The 18,410-nt window shown below is 36.7% G+C and overlaps 1 protein-coding gene across 4 annotated transcripts in view; it reads right to left on the reverse strand.

Moving 5' to 3' along the window:
- Positions 1-18,410, reverse strand: part of MED14 (mediator complex subunit 14) — a 91,019-nt gene that overhangs the window by 60,802 nt on the left and 11,807 nt on the right. For 3 of the 4 annotated variants that reach the window (XM_053581162.1, XM_053581161.1, XM_053581163.1), the window contains exons 4-11: positions 11,511-11,684; positions 10,810-10,939; positions 9,851-9,979; positions 9,424-9,531; positions 8,463-8,595; positions 4,177-4,327; positions 3,167-3,278; positions 1,050-1,175 (exon numbers count right to left, since the gene is read on the reverse strand). In XM_053581162.1, coding sequence (XP_053437137.1) covers positions 1,050-1,175; positions 3,167-3,278; positions 4,177-4,327; positions 8,463-8,595; positions 9,424-9,531; positions 9,851-9,979; positions 10,810-10,939; positions 11,511-11,684 — 1,063 coding nt within the window. Of the gene's footprint in view, positions 1-1,049; positions 1,176-3,166; positions 3,279-4,176; positions 4,328-8,462; positions 8,596-9,423; positions 9,532-9,850; positions 9,980-10,566; positions 10,625-10,809; positions 10,940-11,510; positions 11,685-18,410 lie in introns of those variants that run through there. The other variant, XM_053581164.1, reaches the window with a different exon arrangement.

Below are 18,410 nucleotides of genomic sequence, written 5' to 3' on the forward strand. Positions count from 1 at the left end.
AAACAAAAAGGCTCGGCGCCCGTAGCACAGTGATTACGGCACCAGCCACATACACCAAGGCTGGCGGGTTCAAACCCAGCCCAGGCCAGCTAAACAATGACAACTGCAACAAAAAATAGCCAGGCGTTATGGCGGGCACATGTAGTCCCAACTACTTGTGAGGCTGAGGCAAGAGAATCGCTTAAGCCCAAGAGTTTGAGGTTGCTGTGAACTGTAACGCTACAGCACTCTACTGAGGGTGACATAGTGAGACTGTCTCCAAAAATATAAAAAAAAAAAAGAAAGAAAAACATTTAATGAATGTGCCATTTAGCCAAGATAAATATGATGTCATTCAAAGTCTAGTTTTCTCTGAATAGCCTATAGGAAAAAAACAGCCATATAATATAACCAGGAAACCCTTTATTTTCAATCTATCTAGGTTAATATTAATTTCAAATGGCAAATGTGCTAATATATTCAAGAACACTGCTCCAGTAGCAGTATAAAAGGACTAATCTCCTAGTATTTCATCTTTTCAAAACACCAGCTCAGGAACAGAACATGTTAGAAATTAGACTTTGATTTCTATTGTGCTTAAGCCAGAAAAACAATCCTCTCCTCTAGGATTCTGTACCCCAAGTTATCTTAGATGCTTCTACTGTCATAAATATATTCTTTAACCACAAATGACATTAGAATCCCTTGTAGTCATTTCCATGGCATCCATATATTAGTGGTAAAACAGACACTGAACTACTGGATAGATAACCAAAAATACACCAACCCACCAACATTATTGCTTTTACCTAAGAGAAACAACGTGAATGCATTTTATGTTAGGAAGTTTAACTTGTGATATAAGAAAATTGAAGTAGAGTTAAAACAGGGCTCAAATTACTGATATCAGCCAGAGTTGTTATTTCCATACCTATTTTTAACACGATGTATACCAGTCCCTCCAATACCTAATGATGAAATATTTCTATTTTAAAAAATATTTTATTTTAAAATATTTGGCTTTTGTTAAAAATATTTTTCTTATATCAAGGGATCATTTAGTAACTTACCAAGTCCGTAAAGCATTAATTGGAACATTCCAGAATGCAAATCTACAAAAATGTGCAGACACTCTGAATTACCACAGGGCTCCAAGATGGGAACAACAAGGGCTGGAAGTGCAGTCTCTATGGAAGCTAAATAGTTAAGAATTAAAAATTACTTTTTTATCTGAATATATTCTAGAAAAATTATTTCTCAGTAAGTATAAACCAACCAACTATTGAAGGATCCTGAATGTTAGAGGAAAAACATGATCTTGCAAAATTTGGAATACTATTATTATGTCAATTACTAGCTCAAAAGGAAGAATGTAATTTTCTTTTTTTTTTTTTTTTTTGTGGTTTTTGGCCAGGGCTGGGTTTGAACCCGCCACCTCCAGCATATGGGACCAGCGCCCTACTCCTTGAGCCACAGGCGCCGACCGAAGAATGTAATTTTCAACTTGACCTGAAACATACCTGTCTCAAATACTAGAGCAAAAAAAAAAAGAAAAGAAAAAAAAATATCCAAGATTCCTTAAAATGGATTAAAATAGCTAGTGAAAAATCTAACCTCAGTGAGCTGAGTTCCAGTTTTACTTTCACTTGGTAGTTACTAATAAGTCACTTTTTGATATAGTGGGGAGAAAATTGTTTGGTAAGTAGAATAAATTTCATCTCTGGCCTAGTGATTTTTATTTTATTTCATTAATTTTTTTTTTTTGAGACAGTCTCACTTTGTCACCCTCAGTAGAGTGCAGTGACGTTGTAGCTCACAGCAACCACCAACTCTTGCACTCAAGTGTTTCTCTTGCCTCAGCCTCCTAAGTAGCTGGGACTACAGGTGCCTGCCACAACGTCCAGCTATTTTTAGAGACGAGATCTTGCTCTGACTCAGGCTGGTCTCTAACTTGTGAGCTCAGGCAATTCACCGGCCTCGACCTCCCAGAGTGCCAGGATTACAGGTGTGAGGCACTGCACTTGGCCACTCACTTTCCTTGAATGAGTATGTAGTCTAAATACAGATTTATTTTTTGGTTTTTTAATTCAGCCAATATTTTTATCTACTCTGTCAAAGTGGTTTTAATACAGGCTTACTAGTACATACCTAGGACACTGCTTTTGTAAGTATAATAATGGAATGAGCTAGGCTCTGTGATGATGAAAGGCAGTACCTTTGTCACTAGCACTATTAGGACTTCCTACTTATAAGGTACTTTACTCACATCATCTTACTTAATTAAAAAGTATGTTGGGCACAAGGTAATCACGGCCCAAACAACTAGGGTCAAGGAGGGGTAATATGCTCATTATGATGTTATGAAACTATATTTCTAGAATGAAGGGGCTTACTTTCTAAGACTGACTGTCCCTCCAAGCTCTGACTATATTTACTGGTACCTAAATTTTGAGTATTTTTTACTATGTGGGTATCTGCATTTTTTTTTGAACCCTATGTATTAAGAATTCAAAAATATATATATTTTTTTGAGACAGTCTCACTATGTTGCCCTTGGTAGAGTGCTATGGCATCACAGCTCACAGCAACCTCAAACTCTTGGCCTTAAGCGATTCTCTTGCCTCAGCCTCCTGAGTAGGTGGGACCATAGGCACCTGCCACAACGCCCAGCTATTTTTTTGTCGTAGTTGTCACTATTGTTTAGCTGGTGTGGGCTGGGTTCGAACAGGCCAGCCTGGGTGTATGTGGCCAGTGCCCTAACCACTGAGCTATAGGCGCTGCCTCAAAAATATTTTTTTTTCCAAAGAGTTAAATTCTGCTTTACTCAAAGAGGCATATTTCATAAATACACTATAAATATCTGCAATGCTGCTTTATCACTTGAAGAAAAATGAAAATATTCATATAAAGTGTTGAAATAGCTCCACTGCATAGAAAAAAATTTTTAAGGAGACACAACATGTAAACATGTCAAAAATGTTGAATGTTTTTCAAGCTGAATAAGAAAGAAGCAAATAAGGAAAAAAATTGGACAAGTATGGTGGATCACAAGTTAAAATGCAGAAATACCCACTTCCACAACAAAAGCAGTGTATAAGGAAAAAGATTATACTGAGAAAGACTCTGCATAAAATAAAACTACATACTAAACAAAAGAAAAACAAAGATGTCACTTAAAAGAACCTACAGTTTTCATTGGCATTGAAGCCTCTAAGAATGGCCTTCAGTTCCTGGAGCTTCTGATGAGCTCTTGCATGGACACTATCAATCAGGAGTTTTTCTATTGATAAGTGGTCAATCTGTATAAATAAAAACAGAATCATATGTACAATGTAAACATATTTTTTAAAATCCTGAGAGTAAATTATTGTGCTTCAAGATATTTCCTTTTAGAATCACACTGATTAAATGTTAACCAGTAAAAGAAAGCAAACTCAGGTAAAGTTAACGACTAACTTATAGGGTACTGATAGCTTAAAAACTATAGCTAATGTTTTGATGAGTGTAGATGCAAGGTGCTACGCAAGGTCAGACAATTAAGTTCATGAACCTATCCTAGAAAAGGAGCTACATATCTGATTACTGAATATCAGTAGGTCATCTTTGAAGTATTCCCCTTGGGAAGCCATGCACTGACGCCACTGCCTAGCCCACCCTGCACAGCAATTTTGGAACTTTTTCTAGAAAGACCATCAGAGCTGCCATCATTATACAGCACACAATAATGAGTGCCACTCAAGGGGACACTACCACAGCCACACGAACACAACAGCTGTGAGACACTGACAGACCAAGGTTATAAAACTAGGGTCACCAGATGGCCAAGGGAAGTACTTTGAAGGTGATGGTAGTGATATTCAGCAATGAGATATGTAGCACTTTTTCTAGGATTGAGTTCCTGGACTTCATTGTCATAGTTGTATCAGTTATCATAATGCTAAAATGCTAGAACTTAAAAATAAAATGGTGATCTAATCTAAATTATAAAATTTCAAAGAATATCTTAAAAATTATACATTATTATGTTGGATATTTTTAAAAAACCAACAAATGCATATCATTCACTTAAAACAAGTTTCATAAAGGGTTTTAGGAATAATTAGGTATTTTAAAGAATTCGTGCTAAAATTTTAAGTGTAAATGATAAATTATATCTATTTAGTCAAACCAACATTAAAATATATTGAGATCTTTTACCTTCATGGCTCTTTCTACTAATTTGGAATCAGAAGCTGGCAAAGGAGGATCATGAAAAATCTGTAAAGGCTTAGAGACATCATTCTCATCAATTTTAATGGTAACTTTATGAACAGATGCTGTCCCTGTTTTTCTCCCAAGAACCTGTTGACTGAAGAGAAAAAACAAATATTAAGAATTTTTTTCAATACAGACTGTTAATGTTCAGAATAAAATAAAGACCATCTATTGTGCACTTAAGCCAGAGCCTGGAACATGGCAGGCACTGAGTGTTTGTGGGGGGGAATAATAGGAAAACAGCTGTTCTGTAATTCAACACGATACTTGATTTATTGCATAAAAAAACACAGAACATACACACACACAAACACACATACACGCATGTGCACGGGAACCCTAAAACAAAACAACCTGTCAGAATTCCTTTACAGACAATGGGAATCAAGCAAAATTCAAAAGAGGAAACAGGATTATAAACAGCCTGATACTGATTTTCTCCCCCCTAAAGTTTATAAAAGGTACAATTCAAAATAGAAAACTGTGATAAGCATGCATGTTATACCTAACAATCTAACCCAATGGTCTTTTAAGAATTTGGTATAAGCCCAGAGTAATCTAATCACCCAAACATTTTAAGAATAGTAGTACAAATAGATAAAAGTCTCTGTATGTAAAACATGCCATGTTCTAAGAAAGGAATTACGGATGTCTATGTGGTCTGCAGCATACCATGGGACCTTACTATACAAAAGCATGTTACTAGAGGTGTATGGTATTGGTATACAAGCATCCTGTAATATACAGGATGGGAGAGGGTTGGTTCTAGAGCAGCAGTTCTCAACCTGTGGGTTGCGACCCCTTTGGGGGTGGATCGACCCTTTCACAGGGGCTGCCTAAGACTACCAGAAAACACATATTTTCAATGGTCTTAGAAACCAAGACACCACTCCTCTATCGTCTCTAGGAGGGTCTGCCCACATGCAGATACGCCCACATTCGAGTACCTGGCGTGATGACATCATCCTGCCAACTTCATCACATACACCCCATACAAATACAGGTGTATGTGACAGGGTTGGCACCATAATGTACTTATGCGGACCAGTCACACATGTGTAGAGAGCAGCTACTGGGTAGAAAGCAGCTGCTATGTTGGAAGCAGCTACTGTGTTGAAAGCAGCTGCTCTGTTAAAAGCAGCTACTGTATTGAAAGCAGCAGTATTGGAGGTAAAACGACACTTCATGAATTATAATTACTGGGTAAATGTAAAATCATGTACTGGAAAATCATCAACTACTGCAAAAAAAAAAAAAATATATCTGTACCATGGGAACTTAATCTGGATGCTGATCAGTCTTTTTATATTCGGCTGTGGTTGATGTGAATACTGCCCCCTTGTGACAGTAACAGGTATGTAAAAAAACAACAGGATAGTAAATCATAGGAAACTTTAATGAACTGTATTGACTGAACTATGCCAAGTATCATCTTTTGTATTATTAAAGCTATTGTTATATATTATTTTTATTAGCAAACCATCCCATAATAATGGATCGTGTAGAGAAGAACATTAAGAAAAGAAAATATAGTGAGGATTTTTTACAGTATAGTTTTACCTCAATAATTACAGCAGGAATTAAGAAACCGCAATGTGTTATTTGTTGTGAATTTCTATCAGCTGAATATCTGAAGCCGAACAAACTAAAATGCCATCTTGATAGCAAGCATCCGAGCTTTGCTGGCAAGGATACCAAGTATTTTAGAAGCAAAGCTGATGGAGTCAAGAAAGCCAAACTTCATGTACCACAAACAACGTAGCAGCTGTTGAAGCTTCATATTTGATGGCACTCAGAATCCCCAGAGCTATGAAACCTCACACTGTTGCTGAGAATTTACTGTTGCCAGAGGCCTAAGACATTGTTCGAGTTATGATCAGAGACGAATTTGTTACGAAATTGAGTGCAATTTCCTTTTCTAATGACACTGTTATCCGCAGAAGAATAGATGACATGTCTGCTGATGTTCTTGATCAGGTAATCGAGGAAATTAAATCTGCTCCACTTCCAATATTTAGTATCCAGCTTGATGAATCTACAGATGTTGCAAACTGTTCACAGTTACTGGTTTACATGAGGTATATTAATAATGGCAACTTTAAAGATGAGGTTTTTACGCAAACCTCCTGAAACGACAACTACTGCACGTGATGTATTTGACACAGTTGGTTTATTTCTGAAAGAGCCTAAGATCTCTTGGGAAAAGGTTTGTGTTGTTTGCACAGATGGTGCTCCAGCTATGCTAGGATGTCGATCTGGATTTCAACGTTTGGTACTGAATGAGTCACCAAAAGTCATCGGAACTCACTGTATGATTCATCGGCAACAATTAGCAATGAAGACGCTGCCACAAGAGTTACAAGAAGTAACGAAAAGCGTCATAAGTTCTGTCACTTTTGTAAAGGTGAGCACTTTAAACAGTCGACCGTTTTCACAACTATGCAAGGAGTTGGATGCGCCGAACGATGCTCTGCTATTTCACACTGAAGTGACATGGTTGTCGAGAGGAAGTTTTAAACCATTTTTTCTTGTTTGTTTGTTGTTGTTTTTGGGGTTTTTTGTTTTGTTTTGAGACACAGCCTCAAGCTGTCGCCCCGGGTAGAGTGCTATGGCATCACAGCTTACAGCAACCTCCAACTCCTGGGCTCAAGTGATTCTCCTGCCTCCACCTCCCAAGTAGGTGGGACTACAGGTGCCAGCCATAACACCCGGCTATTTTTTGATTGTCAGCATCATTGTTGTTTGGCGGGCCCAGGCTGGATTCAAACCCACCAGCTCAGGTGTATGTGGCTGGCGCCTTAGCTGCTTGAGCCACAGGCACTGAGCCTTAAACTGTGTTTTTGAGCTTCGTGATGAACTCACAACGTTTTTTAATCAGAAAGCAAGACTGCAGTTCGAAGTACTTTTCAGCCATAAAAGTGAACTGCAGAAAATAGCTTAATTGGTTGACATCGCTGCCATCGTGAATGAGTTAAATTTATCACTGCAAGGACCAAATGCAACATGCTTCGATTTGTCTGAAAAGATCCAATCATTCCAAATGAAACTTCAGCTTTGGCAAAAAAAAAATTGGATGAAAATAAAATTTACATGTTGCTTACCTTATCTGCTTTCTTTGAGGAACATGACATTGAACCAGACAAAAGGATTACGGAATTTCTGTGAAAGAACACTTGCACATGCTTGCAGAGGAAATTTAATCGTACTTTCTAAATCTATCTGACACCCCATTTGCACTTGCCAGAAGCCCATTCACAGTCAAAGCTGAAGATGTTCCTGAGACAGCACAAGAGGAGTTCATTGAACTTATTAACAGTGATACAGCGAGAACTGATTTCTCTACAATGCCAGTTACAAAAATCTGGATCAAGTGTTTGCATTCATATCCTGTTCTGTCTGAGACTGTGTTGCACCATCTTCTTCCGTTTCCAACAACATATCTTTGTGAAACAGGGTTTTCCAGCTTGTTGGTTATCAAGTCTAAATACAGAAGTTGACTTGTGGAGGGTGATCTTCATTGTGCTCTTGCAAAGACTACCCCAAGAATTTCTGATCTGGTGAGAAAGAAGCAATCTCAACCTTCGCACTGCAGTGACATTGGCTTTTTACGCATACTGTCACAAAATGTAGCAATGTAGTTTACTGTTATTATATTGAGCCTGTTACCCATGCTACATCATGCTTCAAAATTTCATTTATTTGTAATTAGAAATAAATATTTCATAATATATAATTACATATTGTTTTTGTGATTAATCACTATGCTTTAATTATGTTCAATTTGTAACAATGAAAATACATCCTGCATATCAGATATTTACATTACAATTCATAACAGTAGCAAAATGACAGTTATGAAGTAGCAACGAAAATAATTTTATGGTTGGGGGTCACTACAACATGAGGAACTGTATTAAAGGTTTGCGGCATTAGGAAAGTTGAGAACCACTGTTCTAGAGCATCCCCCCAGGCATACCAACATCTGCACATACTCCTTATTTAAGTTATACACATAGCCCTGAGGAACCTGCATATAAGAAAAGTCAGCCCTTCCTATTAATCAATCTGTGTTTGGTCAAAAAAATTCATGTATAAGCAGACCCGCACAGTTCAAACCTGTGTTGTTCAACAGTCATCTGTATATTAAATTAGAAGTATTAGAGAAAAAGATAAACAAAATGATTATTTCTAAATCATAGCATGAACCCACCAGAACCAATTTTACTTACTTCCAAACTGAGAGGGAGAGGCACTTTCCAGCATGATACCTTTCCACCTGCACAAGGTCTCCCCACCGCTCCCGGATTAACATTAGAGTTTGGGAATGTAATACTTCTAACTGAAGTGATAAGCAGAAAGAATCTGATGGGTATCGTTAAGTAAATCTAACACAACAGATTATTCTAATGATCAGTCAAGCACAGGCAAACTTCATTTAACAAAGGCTCTGTTCCTGAAAAACTGGCTATGAAGGAAATTTCTGGGATCTGATTTCTGTGATGACTCATCCCAGAAAGTGTTATAATTTATGGCATAATTTCAGAAAAAGATTTTATATTTAATTCTGAACCAATATAAACAAACTGTGAGGTCTAGGTTGCCCCTTAATTCATCACAATTTAGAGATTTTGGATTAACCAAATAGTACTATATTTTCCCAAATAGTATTATATTTAACTAATCATTTTTTTTTTTTTTTGAGACAGAGTCTCAAGCTGGGTAGAGTGCCATGGTGTCACAGCTCACAGCAACCTCAAACTCTTCAGCCTAAGTGATTCTCTTGCCTCAGCCTCCCAAGTAGCTAGGACTACAGGCACATGCCACAACACCCAGCTATTTTTTTGTTGCAGTTGTCATTGTTTTAGCTGGCCCAGGCTGGATTCGAACCCGGTAGCCTCTGTGTATGTGGCCAGCGCCCTACCCACTGAGCTACAGGCACTGTCTAACTACTCACTTTTTATTTTTACCTACAAAGTTGATGGTAAAATTTTAAACTCGGTTTATTACAGACATATCACTATTCTTCAACTGACCAGTTCCCCAGCCCTATTTCTGCCCAAAAAGGTTGGGGGAGGGAATGGGGGCTGCTGCAGCTCAAGACTAAGGACAATGAAATATAGGGGTCAGGGAAGGACGAACAGGAAGACACAAAATCCTTATATATGTATGTCCTAAATTTCAGAAGGATACGTAGGCAGTTGTACATGTCCTGAAGTGGTTTCTCATCAGCAAAAAGCCTAGACTGCACCAGCTGATGGATGAAGTTGATTTGCATACTATGAACCAAAGCTCGCCCATCTTCCATTGGCATGAGAAAATAAAGTAGTTAATTAGAAAAGTGTAGAGGTCATGTCACAGTACCAACTAAGGAAGCATATATTAACAATGAACTTTTTTAAAAAAGAACTGAAATTACCTATGGAAACTAGAAAACAATATACTCTGAGAACACTGAAACTTCCATGGTCAGCAGGCAGTTATAATTATCACAATATTTGTTTAGAATCATAGGATAAACTGCTATACACATTTATTATCCTATAGGAATATTTCAATAATATAAAAATATCAAATACTTAATCTATACTTATGATTTAAATCAGTATTTATAATTTACCTCCTGTTTCCTTATCCTCAACTAGAATTTCTAGCTTGAGAAGGCGCCATGGAACATCAGGGTCATCTCCCATTACAGTCAAGGTGGCTTCAAATTCTCCTTCAACTCGAAACTTCACCCGGCCATTTGCTTTTAGAAGAAGAAGAAGTAGTAGTAGTGGTGGTTGTGTACTCTACTAGAAAATAAGCAGCTTTCTGCTGACCAACTCTCAGTCTTGCTTATAAGAAGTTTAAAAAGACTAAAGTGTTCAAACAATTCAGTGGTTGCCAACTAAGTGATAGCCAGTTTCCAGGTCAAGAAAGCAAAGGTAACCAGACGCAGTGGATCACGCCTATAATCCTGGCACTGTGGGAGGCCAAGGCAGGTTGCTTGAGCTCAGGAGTTGGAGACCAATTTGATCAAGAACGAAACCCCATCTCAAAAAAACAAAAAGGAAAAGAGAAGAAAAGAAAAAAAGAAACCAAAGGCAACTCTTCTAACATAAATGAACATTTTCTAAGGCTCAACTCTGAGACCTCAGAAATTCAGTAAACCACCATAATGATAAATTTTTAAAACACTTTCAAAAAGCAACTAGCAAACAGCCTTATCACATCTGAAATAGATGTTAAGTTTGCACATCTGCTCACTCCTGAAAAAAACAAACAAAACAAACGAACAACAACAAAAAAAAAAAACAGAAGAAGAAAGATTCACCCATTTTGATATCTACTCACATTCTGGCCCCAATGTATTTCCCCTCCAGCCCCTGGTAATCTCATCTACTTCTAAGCTTCAAATACCAGCATTGCTTTTCTAGGCACTAAAGAGAAATAATACAGTTGACAAGTCATGGATTTGAGTACCACCAAAAGCATGAGTCAAAACATCATGATAATTTTTTTAATAAAACCCAAAAAGCTGTTTAAGAAAATGTTCTAGTAAGTCGACTCTTTAAAAAATAAATTTCAGCTACATACCAACTGTAAGATTTGCTAACTGAGGAGGAAGATCTGTGGTTACAAGCCGATGTCTAAGAATCTGATTCAGCTGATGAAGTGTAGCTTGTTTTTCAATTTTCGTAATTGGGTCTGGAGGAATAATTTTATCCTACAAAAAATTTAAGTTAATTTTAAATAATGTACAAAGAAGAATTTTTTTTTGTTTTTAAACATTTTCTTCCTTTACCCAAGAAGATCTCAACACTCATTTCTGCAGTCTACATCCAATAATAGTGACCCTATCAATGATTCTACCATTTAGCTAAGAACATAATGATCCTCCTCATGTTCTATTTCTGAAACAACTTAATGTTACTAGATGACTTTCACCACTTCTTAAAATATAAAATACAATATAGCACCAATTCAGTAAACTACTATAATGATAGATTTTTAAAATACTTTCAAAAGCAACTAGCAAACAGCCTTATCACATCTGAAATAGATGTTAAGTTTGCACATCTGCTCACTCCTGAAGAAAAAAAGAAGAAAGATTCGCCCATTTTGATATCTACTCACATTCTGGCCCCAATGTATTTTTAAAAACATAATTTTACTTATAGAGAAAAAAGCAAACTGTATGAACTAATTTTTATAAAGTATTTTTTTGCTGGGCTACTTAATAATATACTAGAATCTAATACCTTCAATTTTTTGGAGTACGGGGACAAAGTACTTACCCTTATACAGGTTGGCAGCCGTGGGTAAGACCCAGTTGTCAGTACATCAATAGCATATGGGATGGCAAAACTAGGCAGGCGCGCATGGACCAGAGCATCTCTAGCTAATGAGGCCAGGCGATCAGCAGTGTCCACAAACAGGATGGCTTGCTGATCTAAAAAGCTTGAGATCATCTTTAAAGCAAAGGGTAAATGTATTAAACTTCCTTGAAAAATATCTGCTTTTCACATTAAATATCACCTATTCATTCCAAAGTAAATTTCAAAGACAATTAATATAGGTTTTATATATTTCAAAATAGTTCAAAAACTCTCCCAATAATTTGAAGAAAGGAGAAATATTTCTATTTCTTATATTGTTCATTTATGTCAGAAGAGTAGCTTTTGGGGTTTTTTTTTTTTTTTGAGAAAGAGTCTGGTTCTTGCTCAGGTTAGTCTGAAACTCCTTATATAAGTATACTTATATATGACATTAAAATAATTTTCTGTCACTTTAAGTAAATACCTTTGTAATGCATTTCTTCATAACATTATACATACAACATCAAAAGGTAGGAAAAGTAAAAAGAATAAAATGCTTTTTACTTTTACAGACTTCTAGAGTTAGTTAGTAAAGAAATATTTAAAAGCATGGACTCCTGGACCTAGACTGCCTTGGTCTCAATTTTAACTCTACAACTCACCAGCCCTGTTACCTTAAGCAAGTAACTTAACTTCTCCTGTGCCTCAGTTTTTTCATTTATAAAATGAAAATCATAATGATTCCTAACCTTATCAAGTTGTTCTCAAGATTAAGAGTTAATGGACATAAACAATGAGACAGAATAGAGAACCCAGAAATAAATCCACACACTTACAGTCAACTCATTTTCAACAAAGGCACCAAGAGCATACATTGGGGAAAGGACAGTCTCTTCAATAGATGGTGCTGGGAAAACTGGACATCCACATGAAGAAGAATGAAATTAGATGCCAACCTTTCACCATATATAAAAATCAACTCAAAATGGATTAAACAGTTAAATGTAAGACCTACACCTATGGAACTACTACCATAAAACACTGAGGAAATGCTATAGGGCATTGGTTTAGGCAAACTTTTTTTGATAAGACCTCAAAAGCACAGGCAACAAAAGCAAAAACAGACAAATAAGATTACAGCAAGCTAAAAAGCTTCCGCATGGCAAAGGAAATCAACAAAAGGAAGACACCACCTACAGAATGGGAGAAAATATTTGCAAATTATCCACCTGACAAGGGATTAATAACTAGAATATATAAGGAACTCATTAAGAAAAAAATATTTAAAAATGGGTAAAAGACCCGGAAAGTTATTTCCCAGAAGAAGACAGACATATGGCCAACAGGTATATGAAAAAATGTTCAGTATCACTAATCATCAGGGAAATGCAAATCAAAACCATAGTGAGAGGGCAGGGCACAATGGCTCACGCTTGTAACACCAACACTTTAGGAGGCCAAGACTAGGGCATCCCTTGAGGCCAGGAGCTTGACACCACCCTGGGCAATCCCACTGCTTGGGTATATACCCAAAAGAAGGGACATTGGTTTATCAGTGGCATCTGCACACCCATGTTTATTTCAGCACTATTCATAATAGCCAAGATATGAAATCAACCTATGTGTTCATCAATAGACAAATGAAGAAAATGTGGTATATATACACAATGGAAAATCAGTCAGCCACAAAAAAACAATTACAGTTAATTGATGGTATATTTCAAAATAACTAGAAGAATTATAAAGTTCCCCACACAAAGAAAAATGTTTGAGGTGATGGTTTTCCCAATTACCCTGACTTGATTATTATACATTGTATATATATATCAAAATATCTCATGTATTCCCAAAATACATATAACTATACCAATTGGAATAAATGAAAAAAAAAAAGAGTTAATGCATATAAAACCTTCAGAACAGTGCGCGGAACAGACAAAACATTCAAAAACGTTGCCCATTATGAAATATAGGCCAACTTTCATGTCCAATGCAGAAACCCTTTCCATCAGTTTTCTACTCAATGCATTTCATAAGGATGCCTGAACTAGCAGACCTCATTAGAGAGCTAAAAACCTACCTCCCGGAAACTTTTATTTTCTAGTTCTATTCTAGAATAGAACTACTTAAAATCTCCTATGTCCTTCAAACAGATTATCAGGGCCAACTTAAACATGGCACCCAGAATACCACATCATGCACATACAATGTTGTACATTTTCTTAACATTTCTACGCTTATTATCTTTTTTTTTTTTTTTTGAGACAGAGTCTCACTTTGTTGCCCTTGGTAGAGTGCTCTGGTGTCACAGCTCATAGCAACCTCAAACTCTTGGGCTGAAGCGATTCTCCTGTCTCAGCCTCCCAAGTAGCTGGGACTACAGGTGCCCACCACAACACCCGGCTATTTTTAGAGACAAAGTCTCACTCTGGCTCAGGCTGGTCTCAAACTCCTGAGCTCAGGCAATCCACCCACCTCAGTCTCCCAGAGTGCTAGTATCACAGGTGTGAGCCACCATCCCTGGCTTATTTTATTATCTGATTGTCGCAACTCTCAGAAATAGACTTAGATAATTATCACCTTAGAAATGAGAAAATTGAAGATTAGGTTAAGACATTTGCCCAAAGACAATCAATAATCAAAGAAGCTGAAACAAAAAAAAAGTTTCTTCTAACACTTAAAATAGACCCAATATACAGAATAGTATAGTAGAAATGCTACCTCCTATGCCTGGTACAATGGATTTCTATCAATGCTATCAACACTAACTTCTTTTTAGCAGCTACAACACTGCTAATATACTCTCAACTTCTGAATTAGTTTTTACTCAGATTTAGGCCATCTCAAGTCTCCCTTCACTCAGGTCACTATAAAACTGCCTAGCAGAATAAATTCAAGATCAAACTTCCCTCCAGCAAGGCATGGACCAACCCTATAGAGATGCCAGTTTATCTAGCCCACATCACTCTACCTTCAACATAAGTAATTAATGAAATACTCTCTGAACACAACACACAAGCTTCAACTACATTAACAAAGATAAAACTTTAGAGTAACTTATTAGTAAATCCACATAGGTCCCTAATGATGTTTTGTTGTTTTTCTTTTTGTTCGAAATGAGCACAATAATTTTTTTTAAGTTTTCACATACCAGTTGTTAATATGATTAATAATAGTCTCCTTTAGAATTTAACACTGAACAGACATTTCTCTAAGGCAGATGTATGAATGGCCAATAAGCACACAAAAAGATGTTCAACATGACTAGTCATCAGGAAAATTCGAATTAAAAACCACAATGAGATATCACGTTACACCTACTAGACTGGCTAGACTCAGAAAGTGCTGGCATGGATGTGAAAAGTTAAGAACTTCCATAGACTGCTAGTGGGGATGTAAAATGGTACAGCCACTTTGAAAAACAGACTGTCAACTCCCTCAAATGATTAGATATAGAATTACCATATGACCCAGCCACTCCACGCCTAAAAGCAGACATCCACATAGAAACTTGAACATGACTGTTTACAGCAGTCTAAAACTGGAAATAACCCAAATGCCTATTAACCAACAAACAGACATAATGTAGTACCAATGTAATACCATGCTATTCAGCCATAAAAAGGAATGAAGTACTAATACATGCTACAACATGAATGAACATTGGAAACACTATGCTAAAAAAAAAAGTTGCTAAATTAAAGAAGCCAGTCAAAAAAGAACACAGGTTGGTCATTGTAGCTCGTATTTATAATCCCAGCACTTTGAGAGGCCAAATCAGAAGGATCACTTGAGGTCAGCAGTTTGAGGCCAGCCCGGGCAACATAGTGAGACCCTCTGAATCTACAAAAAAATTTTAAAATTAGCCAGATGTGGTGGTACGTGCCTGTAATCCCAGCTACTGGGTGGGCTAAGGCAGAAAGATTGCTTAATCCCAGGAATTTGAGGCTACAGTGGGCTGTGACTGAGTCACTACATTTCAGCCTGTGTGACAGAGTCACTACATTTCAGCCTGTGTGACAGAGCAAGATTCTGCCTCTAAAAATTAATAATAGCTACAGTACTATACCCAGGGTGACAGTGAGAGTCTATCTCAAAAAAAAAAAAAAAAAGTTATGTAATTTTAAATTGCATCCAAAGTACTGCCATTTTGGAGGGACTATTTTGTTTGTCCTTAGAAAAATTGGCCTTTGAGGCTTTTTTTTTTTAACTAATTTTACTGAATTAAGTACATTGGAACCTCCATAGTTGACCACCTCCCTACGTTGGCCAGCTCAAGTTGACCTAATTTTCATAGACCAGACATGTGTACCTGTCAGTACAGTAGGCCTAGTTCCTTATGTTGACCACCTCGGTATGTTGACCAGTTTGTTACATACAGTCCTTTGGGTGCTCAACTTGCAGAGGTTCTTCTGTAGATGATTGCTTAGGAGCAGGTAGAGGAAATGTAGCCATTGATGTCACCCTATGTCTTCTGGTTTGGGCCTAGACAATATGAATGTCTGGGCAAGTGACCTGCCACAAGGCTATAATATGCTGAAGAGGAGAGAAGAAGGTGGCTTAGAAGGCGGCTATTCCAGTGAGGGAAATGCAGGTAGACCAGTTCCACTTGTAGAACATCCAGAAAACTCGGAGACATCTTTCAAGGGCCAGTGCTCTCCATTTGTCTCCTTTGTCCGTGACACATTCATAGAGAGCATACCTTACTCAGATTAATATGAAAGAAGTGATGCAAATCCTTAAAACCCTAGAAAGCTAATAATGGAACCAGGAAGATCTTAATATCATATTCATCTTTTTGCATTTTTATGGTGACTCAATCAAACTCATGAAAGATCAGACTCAGGGAGAATAGTTCTGAGGTAGAGTAAGTTTAAAATAAAAATCATCAGATTCATCTGTCTAAAACAGATGAACTGAGATCAGGATGAGGAGCTCAGAGATGGCATTAAGAGTGCTGTAACAGCTCAGGGAGCAGATACAGAGACAAAATCTTCCCGCCATCCCCTCTCCCTACCCAATCAGCAATAAGATTGAGATCATAGTTTGACCAGGAGCTCTTGCTTTGATTTACACAACTATCTCAAGGAGGGGGCCCTCTAAACTTATTTTCTAATCAAGATTTCTTCTTGAAGCTTTGACAAAGCCTTTTTCCATTTTCTGTTAGTCAAATTGCCTAAATTTTGAGTGAGTCAAATGACACTGGAAAATATAAATCTGATAAAGATGCCAAATTAATTCTATGCATTCGAGACCCAATATTAGTAGGCAAAATGTGTTGTTAGAGAATACTAGGTCAATATTTTTAGGAATTTGAGTAAAAACAGGAAGAAATAATCTCATTTTATGATTAATAAACTTAGAATATAAACTGCTCACAAATTGAGATCAGTACTCTTATCCCACGTTTGACTTCTTATATTTTGCTTTGCCAAAAGTCTAAGTGAGAAAAAGGTCTGGAAAGTAGAAGTAAAGAAACTTATTTTATATAAACTGAATTACTTGCTAATGTGTATTATTAAAGGCTGAGAATGAATTTTAGAATTTAAAGTTCATTGTATCTGTCTTCTAATCTAGCCAAAAAAATAAAAACAAAAAAAGGAACACGTAAGATTCCATTTAGGCTGGGCGCCTGTGGCTCAAGCGGCTAAGGTGCCAGCCACATACACCTAAGCTGGCAGGTTCGAATCCAGCCCGGGGCCGCCAAACAACAATGATGGCTGCAACCAAAAAAATAGCCAGGCATTGTGGCGGGTGCCTGTAATCCCAGCTACTTGGGAGGCGGAGGCAGGAGAATCGCTTAAGCCCAGGAGTTGGAGGTTGCTGTGATGCCACAGCACTCTACCCAGGGTGACAGCTTGAGGCTCTGTCTCAAAAAATAAAAATAAAATAAAATATAAAAAGATTCCATTTATATGGAATGTTCAGAATGGGCAAACCTACAGAAACAGGAAGCAGGTTAGTGGCTGTTTAGAGCTAGTGGAAAAGCTATGGGGTGATAGCTAAATAGGTTTTCTTTTCAAGGTGATTAAAATGTTCTAAAATTAACTGTGGTGATGGCTGCACATATCCGTGAATATACTAAAAATCACTCAATTGTATACTTTAAATGGGTTATTGTATGGTATTTGAATTATAGCTCAATAAAGCTATTTTTTTTAAAAGCTCTAGGAGAATGAGAAAGATATTTTCTCTTTTCCTTAGACACAACATTATCCAGGTTGTTTTACCATTAGTCAGAGTTTGATAAACTGCAGATTTAAACAATCATAATATGTCTGGCATGGCTAAAGATCACTATCTATTTAAGAACTTCTAATGAGATGAGTGAGTTAAATAATCATTAGATTAAAAAGAGAAATATCAAGACAACAATCCTCTGTAATTCTACAGATGATGGACTGTAACCCTGACATAAACATACCCGTATCTACATTCACAAAACAAAAATGCCAAAAGTTTAGTATAAGACTTTATTCAGAATATAACTTATTTTAACCAATTCAAAAAATGAATAGAAAAAATACTATGAATTAGTAAAAGATGAATAAATATGGTTCAATATCAAAGCCAGACTTTTAAATTCTGCTTGATATTATGTTATTGAATCACAACTCAGTACTATCAAACAGGTGATTTAAATACCCTTGGTATAATTAGGAATTTAACTTTTAGGGTTATCTAACTTTTTTCTAAAAATATGAACATCTTCAATAAAATAATACCCCAAATTGATTAAATTAATAAAAAGAAACTTTAGGCTTTTCAGAAATACTATACCATGCTTCTTCACTTCAGCCAAATAGATTCATTAGACCTGGTGTCCAAAATTCCGAAACAATGAAACAAACTGTAAACTTTTTGATAAATAAGCTTGGA

The sequence above is a fragment of the Nycticebus coucang genome, chromosome X (assembly GCF_027406575.1).
Source record: "Nycticebus coucang isolate mNycCou1 chromosome X, mNycCou1.pri, whole genome shotgun sequence".
NCBI lineage: Eukaryota > Metazoa > Chordata > Mammalia > Primates > Lorisidae > Nycticebus > Nycticebus coucang.